We start from the raw sequence: 15,261 nt of genomic DNA, 5'->3' as shown, positions 1-15,261 counted from the left end.
CACCTTAGAAACTAACAGATTTATTTGAGTCTCTAAGGTGCCACTAGTCCTCCTTTTCTTTTTGCGGATACAGACTAACACGGCTGCTACTCTGAAACCTGTCTTTATAACAGACACCCTTTGTAATTAAAGCTGATGCAGGGGCTAGATTGTAGAGTTACCAGGAGCCCTAAGGGGTGTGCATAGTTGCGCTGCTCCAGGGCCTGAACTATGATTCAGGGACAATCGGATCCTTGGTTCCCCCCATGCTCCGTGGAGGAAGCAATCTGTGTGTTGGAAGGTGCATTTAGGGGCCAGCAGGCAGGCTGCAGCTCAACAGACTCTAAAGTCCTGGGCGGGCCTAGGGCCAATTTACAGTCTGTCCTTCTGCAGATTTCCCCGGTCAGTCTCGAGGTGGAGGGAATGGTAGGGGGACCCAGGCCCTCCCACTCCATCAGGTCCCAGCCCAGGGCCGAAGGGAGGAGGGGTGGGGAATGTTTCTGTCTTCTCTAGCTGACACCCCAGACCAGCCTCCTCTGGGGCACTTGCTACCCCCAGTGTTCTCTTCAATTTGGGGTGTGGTCATAGCCCTCTACTTCCCTCCTTGCAGAAGGTTGTTCAAGCAGTCTCAGCAATTCAGACCGTCCACTGGGGCTCCCCAGCTCCCTTCCTGGCGGTTTCTCTCTGGTCTGGGAGAATGGGAGAGAAAGAGGGGTCAGGCACATAGCTGCCCCCCCTCCTGGGCCTTACCCACATTCTAGGGCCTTCCCCTGCAGATTCCTCTGTCCCAGAAGGTACTAATTGACTTCCTTCCCTCAGATAGCCCCTCCATCACTCTTCCTCCAGCTTGACAACCGTATCTCATTTTAAGCAAGTCCTCCATTGGAAGCATGCTCTGCAGCTGCTGAAGGGCGAGGTTTTTGGGGCCCAGTACTGCTCCATCATCCCTTTAGTCTTAGTGGGGGACTTGTAAACCCTATGACACACTGCCAGCCCTTTCCCTGGTGCAAATGACTTTGTGCATTGGCTCAGGTGTGTTGGCTGGAGGGTTGTGTGTGTTTGTGTGTGTGTGTGTAGGCTCTGCCCTGCCCCCCCCCAGCAACCTCTCCCCATGATACAATTAGCCTGACCAGAGAAGTAAGTGGGTGCCTTATAGTCCTTTTCTCCCCTGGGCACATAACACAGATCACAATGGTAGCAACCTTCATGGAACTTGGAGAGAGAAGCTCAGGTTTTATGGGGGAGGAACTTGCAGGAGGCACCAGGAAGGCAGTCTGTGTGCACATGGCTGGAATATTAGCTGCAGTTGCAGCATCTCTGTAAATAGTTCTCTTAATAAAGAGAACTATTTACAGAGATGCTGCATTTAGTTTTACAAGCATGGAGTCCTTTCATGTTATTACCCAGCATGAGGTACATGAAATTACAACTGTATCCTAAGATTTGACTTACAGGAAAATATTACTTTGTTTTCCAAGCATATGATTTAAACTTCATAGGCCTGGTTCTCTTTACACTTATACGGTGTAAATCAGGAGGAACTACACTGAATTCAAGGGAGTTACATTGGTGTGAGTGAGAGCAGAGACAGGCCTTGAACTCTGTACCGTAATATACAGTGGTGCAAACATTGTAGACCCAGTGCAAGGGAGGAGAGAATTCTGAGTCGGTGGCATCTCACACTCACTTGGTGCAGGTGTAAATGATGGCCCCAAGGTAGAATGCAGTGGAGACTCGAGCCCTAGCTTCCCTCTCAACCTCTACCCATCAGCTTGCAAGTCTCAGGCCCTTTCAGAGGTGAGAACATGCCATTGTTTTAAATTCCTCGGGTAGAAGAATCAAACCATCCCATCGACTCTCCCCATTTCCCTGCCTTTCTATGAGCCTGTGACAGGTTCCTAAAGCAATTTAATTATCTGCCTCTGTGGGGTGTATCTCTTCGGGGTGCAGAGATGTGCATCTACTCTGTACAAACATTGTTCAGGTAGAAAGTCTTCCACTTTGGGAAGGCTGGACAATTCACCTCACTAGACGCAGCCCCTGCATATGGAACACAAGGCCTGTTTATTTATGGACATCATGCAAGGCACAGCCACGAATGCCATGCAGGCTGGGGAGTTCATGCAATCCCTGCCATCTCTGGTAGTGAGAAGGGCTCTAATAATGCAGAGCTATGACAGCTTGTCACAGCAGAAGCTTTTCCAAACCGCCAGGGGAGATTCAAGAGTTCAGGAGCTGGGAGTTGAGTCAGTGAACTTCAAATGAAGCCAGGTTATCAGCCATGAGTCAGCCAAGCACTGAGGGCTCGATCCTGCCTCATTCAAATCACTGACAGCTTTGCCACTGACCATAGTGGGAGGAGGATCAGACCCTGAAGCACATGCTTCACATTAAGCTTGTGAGTAATTCCATCCTGACCCAGGAAAGCACTTAGGGCCAGTGTAATGGGGTGGCACCCACCTCTCATGAGCATCCCCTGGTCTAGTGTGTGCATGCCTGCAGTTCTCTCAATGTCTTGGCTCACGGTGCCCCGTCGGCCATTGTGCTTGTCAGGCAGGTCTTCGGTGACTCAGCCCTCTGGCCGAGTCACCCACAATCCATGTGCAAACAAACCCCTTCTGGGGTACACTGTCCAACAGGGCCTATCTCAAAGCCCTCAGTAATGTCCTGTAGCCATCCCTGGGCTCAGTCCTCATGTCCAACAGGGCCCACCACGGTACCCCTCCATTTTCAACGTCTCTGTAGTGCTCCCTGGGCACAAGTCCTCAATCTGAACAGCAGGGTCTCAGTACCCTAGTGGACCAGCTTACGTGCAAAGATTCCTGCTCTGGGATGGAGCAGCACCCCCCAGAGCTTCCTCCCTGGAGACTCTTCGCCTGCTCTTCAGTCATAGAATCATAGGACTGGAAGGGACCTCGAGAGGTCATCTAGTCCAGTCCCCTGCACTCAAGGCAGGACTAAGTATTATCTAGACCATCCCTGACAGGTGTTTGTCTAACCTGCTCTTAAAAATCTCCAATGATGGAGATTCCATAACCTCCCTAGGCAATTTATTCCAGTGCCGTTCACATTGGCACTTTTCGTCGATAAAACTTTTGTTGTTTGGGGGTGTGTTTTTTTAACATCCTGAACAACAAAAGTTTTGCCGACGAAGTGCCAGTGTAGACAACCCCCCTGGGAGACTGATGGCAGAGGTCACAGCAGAGAGGCAGGTGACAGCACAAGGTGACTGACAGTCGGCCAGCGAATGAGCAGCTGGCAAGGCAATGAGCGAGCAGAATGAGCGGCTGGCAGGGCGGCCAGCCAGAGCAAGTGCTCAGATGGTGGAGAAAGCACGGTGCCTTCTTCCCTGGGTGGCAGGTGAACTCACAGATGCACCTCTGACCCCTGGGTCCTCACTGACCAAGGACAACCGCTGTGAGTGGGGTATGGTGAGGGAGCAGAGAGGGGCACAGAAAAGGAACTTTTACTTCTAGAACTCAAGAACACGAGGTGGAAGGCTCTGCCCCACACACTCTGTGTCCTGGTGTGTGTCCTGATCCCAGTTTTATGATTATGAATCCTACTTGTGGCATTTTCCCTAATTAATGTCAGGTGACTTCCCTCCTTTCATTAAAAGTTTCTTTTCTACACCCAGACTCTGTGCTTGCGAGTGGGGAAATTTTGCCTCTCTGAGGCACCCTGGGATGGTGTGTAATTTTCCCAGGTTATTGGATGGGGGCTCGAGCCAGTTCTGTGTTGCATTGTTGAAAAGGAACCCCGAGGTATTGAACCCGGCCCTGGTTGCTGCTGGCTCCACCTGGCAGAAGGGTTACCCTTAAAATTAGGTACGCACACATGCTTAAGTGCCTTCCTGAACTGAAACCTTAAGCATTTACTTAAATGCCATTGGAATTGATGGAGTTTCATGGGAAATCAATGTCTCTGGGCCATTAGAAGAGACATATAGGCATGCACAAGCACAGAAAGAGAACACAACATGGTGTGGGGCGGTGTAAAGGTGGGACTGGCATGAATTTGGCATGGCTGCCTTACTTACAAGACGTACAGCAATGAGTGAGTTATAGAGATCATCCCAAACTTCGGAGACTGGGGAGAAGACTAGGAAACAAAGCAAAAGAAGGAAGAAGATGGAAGGTGATACACAATCTGAATGTCTTTCTAAAAGAAATTCTCTAGCTCAATCTCAAATTATAGGGTTGTTGCAGGAATCACTGGGTGAAATTCCACAGCATCAGGTCAGACTAGATTATCAGAATGGTCTTCCCTGACCTTAAAAATTTATTCATCTCTTAAGGACTGAAGCATGGTCCTTGGGATTCATAAAGGTAAACTGAAATGCTCATTATTTTTCCCCAAAGAAAGGAAGAAATTAATTTTAAAACTGTTTAAAGAGAGACAGGTAGGTTTCCAGTCACTTTCACATTCTGGTTCTTATACACAAGTACAAAGGTGTGATGCTGAGGTTCCAAATATAATTCCATAAATGTTGACAGAGTGGGCTGGTGGCACCCCTTATTAAGGTTGTCTGTCACTGCCCATTAGACAGCCCGGCTTTTGATTGCTTCTAACTTTGCCAAATGTCAACTGTTTGGGCTGAAATTTTATTTGACAGGTGTCCGTCTCGGGCTGAATTTTTGGAAGGAAATTTCAGCCCCAGCTGGTCAGTTATTCCTGAGAACTAGGTTAGAGAAAAATGTGTTGTTTTGCCCAGATTAAATAATTTGGGAGGTCTTTTTCTTTGAGAAGTTCTAGTACTCCGAGGCTTTGGAGCCAGGACTTGAAAGTTGGCAAGGGGGCAGCCTTTGGGCAAGGGATGTGGCGTCATTCCTGTGAAAACCCATTCACATCTGGCCAAGTTATAAGCCTGGAAAAGCAGATGACAGGGAAAATCAGTTAGTGCATGCTCAGCAGAGACCTGCTAGAATTTTGCAAATTTCCATCTGCACTGGGCATGTTCCAGCCCAAACAGGATTTTCCCTGCAGCTGCACTGCTGAGCTGCAGCAAGCCAATCACCTGAGAGTCAGGAGCTTGTCTGTCTACGCACTGAAGGAGGCAGGGGTCGTGTGGAAAAAATTGTATGTGATCATGTCATTAAAGACTGTATGATACTGCGTATGCAAAAGGGGGTGGAATTGAAGTTGAACAGGCAACCTGAATCCCGGTGTTTCCTTACTTCAGAGTTGTTAGCTATACAACCTCAATAATGTTATTTGTGTATGTGTGTCTGTGTAATAAGTGTCAAGTCCAATTAAAAGAAAAAATTATTTGCACGAAAACTTTCCCCTGCTGTGTTTGAAATCCAAACATCACTCCCATTGTGCTAGTGCTTGAAACGTGGGGTGTGAAAGGGACTAGAAACCCCACTGAGTGTCCTTTTCAGCACCTTTTACATTCTTTTTTCCTCCTTTGGATGAAAAATGAACATTTCCGTTCACCTTCTCTGAAACCCAAGCCCCTGAGCCTTCAGTTCTTCCTCATGTGGATACTCCTTACTCCTGAGCTTACTCCCCTTGATATCAAAGGCACTATTCGCAGCAGTTAGGATGGCATGATCAAGCCTCAGAGGTAGTTATCCAGCAGGTAACAGCAGGAAACATCTGATTGATCAAGACTTGTCCAGCTGTGGGTAACGAACAAGCTCAGAGGAATCTGTCTGCGGGTGAAGCCTGGCCCTGTATCATGAGTGGTGATATGGGATTGCTCATTACACAGAGGAGCAGGCTAGGCCTTTATTACCTCTCTCCCTAGTACTGTCCCATTGTCAGTCTTACTTATTGCACAGGTGGCTTTTAGGTGATACGGAGTGTGGGACTGAATGGAATGTACAGCATTTTTCAAATCCTCGCATATATGTACGTCTCTTCCAGAGGACACATCTCAACCCACTCGAGCTGCTCTGAGATGTAAGGACAGTTTGGAGACAGACTGAAGCTCCAGAGTAAAGTGGCTCCTTTCATGCACATTAAAAATAAACAGATGGTTTCCATCCCTCATGGTGACAAGACATGATCAGCATCATAGTCAGAACTTCTCCTAACCTCTTTGTGTTTCAGGCTGTGCTCATGTTGGGAGCAGAATTCTGCTTTTCAGCTGGTTCCCCATTCATTTCAGAAATCTCTTCAAATATCAAGGCAGTGTGTTCTAGTGATTAGGCATCGTACTGGGACTTAGCAGACGTAAGTTCTATTCCCAGCTCTGCCACTATCCTGCTGGGTGACCTTGCTGCACCTATGTTTTCCTTCCTGCCCTTTGTCTCTCTGGTCTATTTAGACTGCAGGCTCTTCCGGACCAGGACTGTCTCTCGCTGCGTGCGTACAGCACCCACTACCATGGGGCCCCAATTTTTGTTGATGCCTCTAGGCGCTGCTGTAATATAAACATCATTTATTTTTATTGTTACTATTACAGTAGTGCCTAGGTTCCAGTCAGGGGCCCATTGTCCTAGGCACTATATACAAAGCTATGAGACAGTGTCCCTGCTCCAAAGAGCTTATGGCCTTCTTGCTATTAATACCTTCTGCAGTCTTTCAAACACCTTCTCACTCTCTACTCGTCTTCCCACTCCCTCCATTCACCTACAACTGGCCTCTTCTCTGATCCCTTCACCAAACTGTGACATGCTTTGTGCATCTCCTCTCCTGCTGTCTGGAATGGCCTTTCTCTGGCTGTCTACCTCTTTTTCCCCTTGACTCTTGTCTTTTAACACGGTACCCACCTCACGTAGCTGAGCAAGGGGACACGCCTGGGAGGCAGTTTCAAAGCAAGCCCCGCTGCAGAATAAAGTAGCAGTTTCTTTTTTAACTCAAATGTGCATGTGTCCATGTTTTTCCTGTTTTTCTTCAGTGTGGCTGCTGTGATTCAGTGATACCAATAGCCATTCCCAACCACAGGAGTCTGGCAGTGCTGCGTGCTTCTTCATGGTACGCACAGCCAGGATGCTAGCAGCATGAGCTGTTGGTTCAATATTACTGAGAGGCTTTTCCCAGGCTTCTCCCAAACAGGAGGACTGTTCCTTCTCAAAGTCTCCTCCTCAGTAACACAGCTCAAAGGCAGAGTAAATAAAACAGTGTACATTCCGTAGGTTGCATAATGGGAGGCAACAGGATGTTGCAGACCAGAAAACCAGGCATCAGAAGACCTAGGTTCTGTTCCCAACTCTGCCACTGACTCCCTGTGTAGGCTGGGGCATGTCATTCACACCTCTCTGATTCGGCAGGGATGCGGTGAGGCTGAATGAGTCAAAGTTTGTGGAGTGCTTTTAGATTCTTGGATGTCAGGTGTGATGGGCTGGACCCCTTGGGAAGCCACCTGATGTGCTGAGATACCACTGAGTCTACCTGTTCTGCCAGCATGGGCCCCCTTTAACCTGTCTTGCTGAGCTAGGCTATTAAAGCCTTCTCTAACACACACACAGGCAGGGCCACACCCAGCTGCAGATCAGCTCTGGGGAGACTCAGCTTAAGGGACTTTCCCCCAGCACTCAGGTGTCCACCTCCCTTGAAGTGCAGACCCAAAGATATATTATTAAATTTGCCCCCTCCCTCAGTGTGGAAAGAGGTGTGCACACTTCTTGCCCCCACAGTTAGAAATTACAGAAACTGGGTTTAATAATAAACAAAACAAATTTTATTAACTATAAAAGGTAGCTTTTAAGTGGTAAAAGGGATAACAAACAGAACAAAGCAGATTACTAAGCAAATGAAATCAAACACGCAAACTAAGCTAGTTTCACTAAAGAAATTGGTTACAAATAGTATTTCTCACCCTAGATATTGTTGCAGGCCGTTTGAAAAGTTTCTGTGGTTCAGAGTTCCAGTTATATTCCTTTTCAGACTGGACCCCTGGCTCAGACTGGACTCCCGCACCCCACTCCCCCGCCTTCCCTTCAGGTGGCTTTTGCAGTCTTTCTTCTTGGGCAGACAGGCTGAAGAGAGGAGTCCTGTTTGCCTTCCTCCCAACCCTTAAATAGGTTTTGCATAAGGCGGGAATCCTTTGTTTCCCAAACTTGACATCCCCCCCTTACAGTGGAAAATTACAAGAAGTCCCAGGTAATGTTTAGCATCAGGACACAAGACCACCTGACACATCGTCCATGAGTCAGTGGCAGTATGGAGGGTCCACAGGAGGGCTGAGCTTTTCACTGTCCATTGTCCTCGCTGATGGGCCGTCTGGCTTTTCCATTGTTGTACCTGAAGTGTTAGCAGTGGGCGTCACCCAAAGTAGCATAGTTAAAATACAGATGCATAGTCAATATTCCTAACTTCAGATAAAGCAATGATACGGGCATACACCTTGGATAATCGCATTCAGTAAATCGAAAAGGAGTACTTGCGGCACCTTAGAGACTAACAAATGTGCCACAAGTCCTCCTTTTCTTTTTGCGGGTACAGACTAACATGGCTGCTACTCTGAAAGCATTCAGTAAATCATAACCTTTCCAATGATCTCTCACAAGACCCATCTTGCATAAAGTATATCTCAGTTATGTCATATTCACATCATATGCATATTTTCATAAGGAGCGTGGAATGGAATGTCACAGGAGGGGCTACAGAAACGCTCATTGCAGCTCTGCACCTGCTCACCGGCTACTGGCCCCTCAGAGCTCAGAGCTGTCTGAGACAGCAATAACTTGAGACCCTGGGGTGGGGTCTGAGCCTTTATTAGCAGACAGGCTGCTTGTTAACCGGTAGGGCAGGTTCTGTCTAAGCCCCCCCCGTCACAGGATGTAATATGTGCAAACACAGCCCAGGTACGCCCTAGAGTCAGAAGGCAGCCACAGCTCAGAACAGTGCACACTTGCTCCTAAGCGTGTCCCACATCTTCAGCGCTGCCGGCTAGGGATTTCCTCCCAAGTCCCAACCCATTCCACTTGGCGGCGGGATACCGCCCCAGAGGTGGGAGCCCCCTAACTCAGGACATTCAAAGCCAGACTGGACAAAAGCACCGGGTAATATACTGTGGGAAACAATCCTGCCCAGGCCTGAGCGACGCCCTGTGTGTGTGTCCGCCCCACATTCATCCAGCGGCAAGGTGGCCTGCCGGGCCTTTCCCACCTCGAGTGGCGGCGAGCGCTCCTATGTCTCCACACACCGAGCTCACTGCCCTGGCTTAGCCTCCGCGGGCCACCGTGGGATCGCGGCTGCTCTTCCCTCCCCAGAGCCTCATGCACCCTGTGCGTGCCACTGTCCGCTTCTTCCCTGCGATCCCCTCCCGCGCCGAACGAGGCCACCGGCGCATCCTCTCTGCCAAGCGGCTGAAGCGCGACTAAAAACAGGCAGCCCTGGCTGCCCGGCAGGGTCCCCAGCGGAGACCGCCCGGCTGCTTCTGCTGGCCCTGCCCCGATTCAGCCCTGCGCCAGTTCCTCTGCACGCCACCCAGCCGGAGCTTGCGGAGGAGGGGGCAACGAAAGCAAGCCCCGCTTCAGGCAGCCCGAGCCGGGGCACCTGCCTCCCCTTCTGCCTGACCTGCGCCGGGCACATCCAGCCGGCGAAGCAAGCGGCCCCGTTGCATCCTGGGGGCTGTCGTTCCGCCCTGGCTTACCCTGCCCAGGCAGGCCGCCGGCTGCAAAATACAACTCCCAGCGTGCGGCGCGAGCCGCGCTCGGGCCGCGGCTGTGGGCGCGGTGCTGGCTCGCGGGGGGCGCCCGGCTGGCCACGCGCGTCACAGAGGCGGGGGCCTGCACAGTCCCAGGTAAAGGATGCGCAGAGCTGGGGGCTGCGGGGGCAGGGTGTGCGCACCATGTTGCCGTCCTGGCTGTAAGTTTGCCCGGGCTGGCGCGGGATGCGTTTGGCAACAGGCGGCCGGTGGGGGCGAGGGGTGGGCAGGCGGACTGTGCGCAGGAGTTGCCGCCTGCCCGTGAATTTCCACGGTGGCAGCACGAGTGTCCAGTGAAATTTGCAAATAAGCGGGATGCCTGAGCTGTTTCCACCCGAGGACAGTAAACAGGTGATGAGTCTGGAGGGGAGGCAGGCAACAGCCAGGCGCTGTCCAGGGGTGTGGCTTAGAGATGTGCGTCGCTGTATTGTGTGGCTGCATAATACAGCTGGTGGGTCGGTTATGAATGCTGCGTATTCGTCCATAAACACTGAAATATGTGACACTACTGGTCATAGATTGGCTCTCAGGCTGTATGTAAGTACATACATACATACATACATACTGATGTAAGTTAGTAACATCTCTTATTTACCCCCCAAAAAGGACTGAAAAGATATTGTGCCTTGCTACTCTTGACTTAAAAGAAGAGGGTGTATTCCTGTCTTTTACCCACCCCCCCCCCCGTTTGGCTGTTGCCTTGGTCAGGGTAGGTAAGCACTTGAACAAATTGCCTGAGGAGGTTGTGGAATCTCTGTCATTGGAGGTTTTTAAGAACAGGTTAGACAAACACCTGTCAGGAGAGGTTTCAGAGTAGCAGCCGTGTTAGTCTGTGTCCGCAAAAAGAAAAGGAGGACTTGTGGCACCTTAGAGACTAACAAATTTATTTGAGCATAAGCTTTCGTGAGCTACAGCTCGCTTCATCGGATGAGCTTATGCTCAAATAAATTCGTTAGTCTCTAAGGTGCCACATATCCTCCTTTTCTTTTTGTCAGGAATGGGTGGGTTAGTTATTACGTAATCCTGCCATGAGTGAAGGGACTGGACTAGATGACCTCTCAAGGCCTCCTTCCAGTCCTACACTTCTATGATTTTTATGCACTAATGGGCTTTTTAAACTCTAGTAAGAGCTAATTTTCATCCATTTGCAACACTTGTTTGCTTTTTGCCAATCAGTCACTGTGGAAAGTTACCAAAGCCTTTGGGAGTTATTGCCTGTGATTGCAGGTATGTTCTGGATTTCTCCACTTACATATACAGGAGAGCTGCTAATCCCTAAATCCCAATATGATTAATGGTGTAAAGAAAGGTAATGGAGTTTTTTTCCCTCCTCAATTCATATCACACAGATAATTAAATACTGCATCTATTTGACCCAGATTAGCTCTTAAATTTAGAACCCAAAATACTTTATTTTCACAGTTGCTAGGGGAAGCCTGCATGTGGGAAACCCAGTAGTTAAGACAGTAGCTTCCGGGAAAGCTGCTGCGTTATTTGGATGGCAATGACAGACCCCACTGTGGTTGTTTATTTTAACTCCGTGCCTTTGATGTTCCTGCCTTGATAGGTTTGGAAAGGCCTTTTAAAGCAATGGCGCTGATGAAGAGCGGCTGGCTTTGGAGACAGAGTAAGTTCAGTCTGTAATTTAGCTGTGTCATGCCAAAAAGATCTCTCTTTATTTGGGAGGGGAGGGGTGCACTGGGCTGGCTTCTCCTGGCTGGGTCCTCGTTGTTGCGGGTATTTGGGGACAACTTTTTTCTTCACATGCTCTGGGTAGCTGGCTGATGTGCTTATTACATGCACAGCCTGGGTCCTGAGCACTTAAACATTTCATGTTAACCCACTGGCTGCAAGATAGTGTGTTTGCCTTGAGGACTGGGCTCTTGGAGTTGCCCTAAAGTGTGTAAGAACCTGATAGCAGACAATCCCGTCTCTGATGATAGAGATCTACTAAAGTATATGCTTTAGTTCAATAACAAGTTACTGGGCTAAGTGTAAGAATTACTGAGTGTAACTGGTCTGTATTAGGTAAGAGTCAGGCTAGATGGCCCCATCTGGCCTTACAAATCTAGGCTGTCTTTCTGTTTGAGAAAACCCAGGACACGTGACTTCCAGTACTGTGCTATGCTTCCTGAATAGCCGTGCCCTGGTAATGATGTGAAGGCTATACCTGGCGTGCCATTGTGCTCCTGTCACTCCAATTCTAGTTGCTCTGGGCCTGGGAATGACTGCAACAGCACAAGGCTGTCACAAGCACCAGCTATTGGCTTTGTTGACCTTACTTTCATTGTAACAATCTGTGGGCCAGATTTTGTCTTCTTATTCGCACTTGGTGAGGAATACTTCAGCCAAGTAAGTCAGTGAGACTACTCAGGCGAGTAATTCATCACCCAGGTGAGTCAAGGGTTAACAGTCTGGCCCCAGAGTAGGTTTTTCTATCCCTCCCAGCAGCGTGGTATCTGAGAGCTGAGTATGTGACCAATTTGCTGTGATTTCTCCTTTGGGGCCGGCTTTATTTGTAAAGCTCTCGTTGGGGGCCCTGATTAAAACTTTTTGGCCTTCCCTATTTGAACTATATTGGGCCGGATTCTCCACTGCTCTATGCTTTGTGCAGCCGCTTACCGCTGGGTGTGAAACACCACCATTCTGTTCTGGCATCACCTTCCCTTCACTTTTCCCAGGTGTCAACCACTACACAAGGGCAAGGCAGAGGAGAATCAGACCCCGAGTGCCCCCAAATACTCTAGGGGCTTTACATGGAGAAACAATAATGAACAGGGCCGTGCCCCAAAGAGCTTGCAGTAAATCAGACATGAGGAAGAAAGACAAAAGGGCTCAGTAATGAACCTGACTATATACAGAAGGTATAAGGAGCCTGCTTACTCCCTGTGCAAGCTGTCTACTCTACAGCTCCAGATCCTACATAGGGGCCAGAGCAACACAGCTGCTACTCTCCTCCTCAGATGGGAGGAAGTAAAAAGCCAAAACTCCGCCCCCCCATGATGCCATGCCAGCAGAGCTGAGCCAGAATGAAGGGGGCAGTGAGTTGTGCCATCAAAAGGGCTGGGGCATCTTATTTCGCCCCTGTAGCCGGGGGAAGCAAGGACAGAGTTGTGACTTTGCGGGTGGGTCTACACTTGGAGCTGGCCAGGTACTTTCCAGCGCAAGGAGATGTACGTGTGCTAGCTCTGAGCGCGCTAGAAATAAAAGCATAGCTACAGAGAGTGAGCAGCGGGATGGCCAACCCGATCGTAATCCTGTCCGAGGTCTGCTGTTACGCACTTAGGACCGCTAGCCCCTCCCACAGCTACGCTGCCATTTTTAGCACGCTAGCTTGATCAAATCTAGCACAGGTATGTCTCCTCAAGCTGGAAATGACACCTCCAGCTCCAGTGTAGACATACCCTGAGAAGCACTATCCCTGCTCTGCTACTGCGACGCTGCCCCTTGCCTCCAAAGGGCTCAGGTGTGAGACAATCTAAGATCCTGAGCATACTTTCGCCACGCAGCACACCTCACGGCTGTCTGTATGTTTCTGTTTATCAGACTGGTCTTTGCTTTGGGCTGTTATTTTCTGCTTTAAAGCAAGACCTGTGCTCCCCACTCAGCAACTCAAACTGGGTGTCTGGTCTGTCTCCAGTAAGACAAGCCTTTCATGTGTTAAAACCTACATGGGGGAGAAGAATACCACAAACTAAAAGGGCTTTTTAATTTAGCAACCAAAGGCAGAGTGAGATCCAGTGGCTGGAAGCTGAAGTCAGCAAAGCTCTCCTTGTTTCAACGAGGAGTGTGTAGCGCTCAGAGGTGGTGAGAACAAGAGGTTGGATGCTTTGCCCTATCAGCAGCCCTGCAGGAGGAATGTACTACTATCTGGATGGCTGACGTCTGTCTGGATTTTGCCCTCACCCCCTTCCTCCTTGCTATTGCAGGTTCCATTTTGCGACGCTGGAAAAGGAACTGGTTTGTCCTGTGGCTAGATGGTGGCCTTGTATATTACCAGGATGAGACTCAGCGTGACCTGGAGGGCAGGATCCACATCAAATTCAACTGCCGGGACATAAAGACTGGCCGCGAATGCAGAGGTGAGCGAATACCTCTGGGGGTCCCGTTGCACCTCGCGCTTTCTACGCCCTTGCTTCTGCCGTGTCTAAGATGTTGGGAGAACTGTCCCCTGGGGCTCCCAGTGTCTGGTTTGTGCATGCTGTCTGTCTTTGTAGTGTGCTGCTAGGCTAGTTACTCTGTCTAGTATGGAGCTGAGCATTCTGGTGCTCTTTGGTAAATAATACTACTGCTTCATTTATCCATCGATTACACTGCCCTTTACAAAAAGAGGCAAGTATCCTTGTCTTCCACTGTACAAATGGGGAAACTGAGGCACAGACGTTCCTTGGCAAGGTCACACTGAGTCAGTGGCAGAACCGGGATTCACACCCAGCTCTGACTCTCAGTTCAACGCTCTACCCGCTGGACTGTGCTGCCTTTCATGTTCACACTCAGTGTTGTGGCCTTGTTGGACTTGCTTGATTTAAAGGGATGCTGTAATAAAAATAAACTCACTGTTTCATGCGTCAGTTCTGGGGTTCCGTCCTCGCTCTTTCGGCTCACCGTGCCCCTGTCCCAGTTGTGACCTCCACGACTGCGCCGTGTGCTCTGGCTGCAAGGTGATCCATAGGGGTGCTCTGCAGGTTTGTTTAGCTGGCGATGAGTGACTTCTGCTCGCCATGTCTGGTATGCGTCGCCTGCTGTCCCATCTCCAGAGGAGCAGAGCTCGTTGTGGGCTTCTAAACCAAAGTGTCCTGAACAGGACGGCTGTGTGCCGCCTCCATTACCCAAACACGTCCCTCATCTCTGGAACCTCTGCCTTCCTTTGGGGCTAATCATGCATGAGCTTTCCAATCTGCTGCCCACTCCATGAGGTGAAGGTATTCAATGTGGGCAAGACTGGCTTGTCCGGGCCCCTTCTGGGAAAGGGAGAAAAGTCCCCTAATAATGACCAAAAGATACAACTTCGCAGTCCTATGTAGATGTAACTTCAAAAGCACCTCACATGTCAAACTTCCGCCATTTCAGAGATGGCAGAGTCCAGGCAAACCCAAGCCAATGTTCTGAACCTTGGTTCCCTGAAATTCATTTTCATCTTGTTCCCACAATCCACAGAGAAAGCAACGGTCTCTTCTCCAAAACTCCAGTTTTCACATGTCTCCCAAGACAAGACCGTTTCTTGAGGGAATATAGAGAACACCAGTGATTAGGCAGTTGGAGTGAGGGCTGGCATGCTTGTTACCTCGGTGACTAAGTGAGATGCTGCTTATTGCTTGAAGTGAGGTGTTGAGCTTGTGAGTGACCTGTTCCTTCTGTTGTTGATGAGGACTTATTTGGAACCTGAACTCTTGATTATAATAGACGCTACGTGAATCCGAGAATGTGTCTGAATATATGTCTGAGTACTACATAATGAATACACAAGCCCAGGGCAGTGGAATATACTCTACACAAGATGTGAGCCCGTTTTTCTTTTGGGTGAAGAGGGAGAGTCTCTCTCTTCCTTGGTTTGCATTTTGTTGTTGTTCTGATGACTCAATACATGGTACTGTATTGAGTCGGCAAGTTGTATTATCCCTCAGGCAGTTGGAACAAAGGAAACTCCTATGGCACAAAGCTCCTTTCTTGTGCTTCTAATC

The 15,261-nt window shown here is 49.4% G+C and overlaps 1 protein-coding gene across 2 annotated transcripts in view; it reads left to right on the top strand.

Moving 5' to 3' along the window:
* Window positions 1–9,583: 9,583 nt before the first annotated feature.
* The window catches only part of PLEKHB1 (pleckstrin homology domain containing B1), a 37,334-nt gene continuing 31,656 nt past the window's right edge, over window positions 9,584–15,261 (top strand). The window contains exons 1-3 of one of the 2 annotated variants that reach the window (XM_074954872.1): window positions 9,584–9,676; window positions 11,148–11,207; window positions 13,510–13,662. In XM_074954872.1, coding sequence (XP_074810973.1) covers window positions 11,171–11,207; window positions 13,510–13,662 — 190 coding nt within the window. In that variant the 5' untranslated portion in view covers window positions 9,584–9,676; window positions 11,148–11,170. Of the gene's footprint in view, window positions 9,742–11,147; window positions 11,208–13,509; window positions 13,663–15,261 lie in introns of both variants that reach the window. The other variant, XM_074954862.1, reaches the window with a different exon arrangement.

Source organism: Natator depressus, chromosome 1 (genome assembly GCF_965152275.1).
Source record: "Natator depressus isolate rNatDep1 chromosome 1, rNatDep2.hap1, whole genome shotgun sequence".
Classification (NCBI taxonomy): Eukaryota; Metazoa; Chordata; order Testudines; family Cheloniidae; genus Natator; species Natator depressus.
Note: the sequence above shows the minus strand (reverse complement) of the source record. Positions and strands in the feature narration are given on the sequence as shown.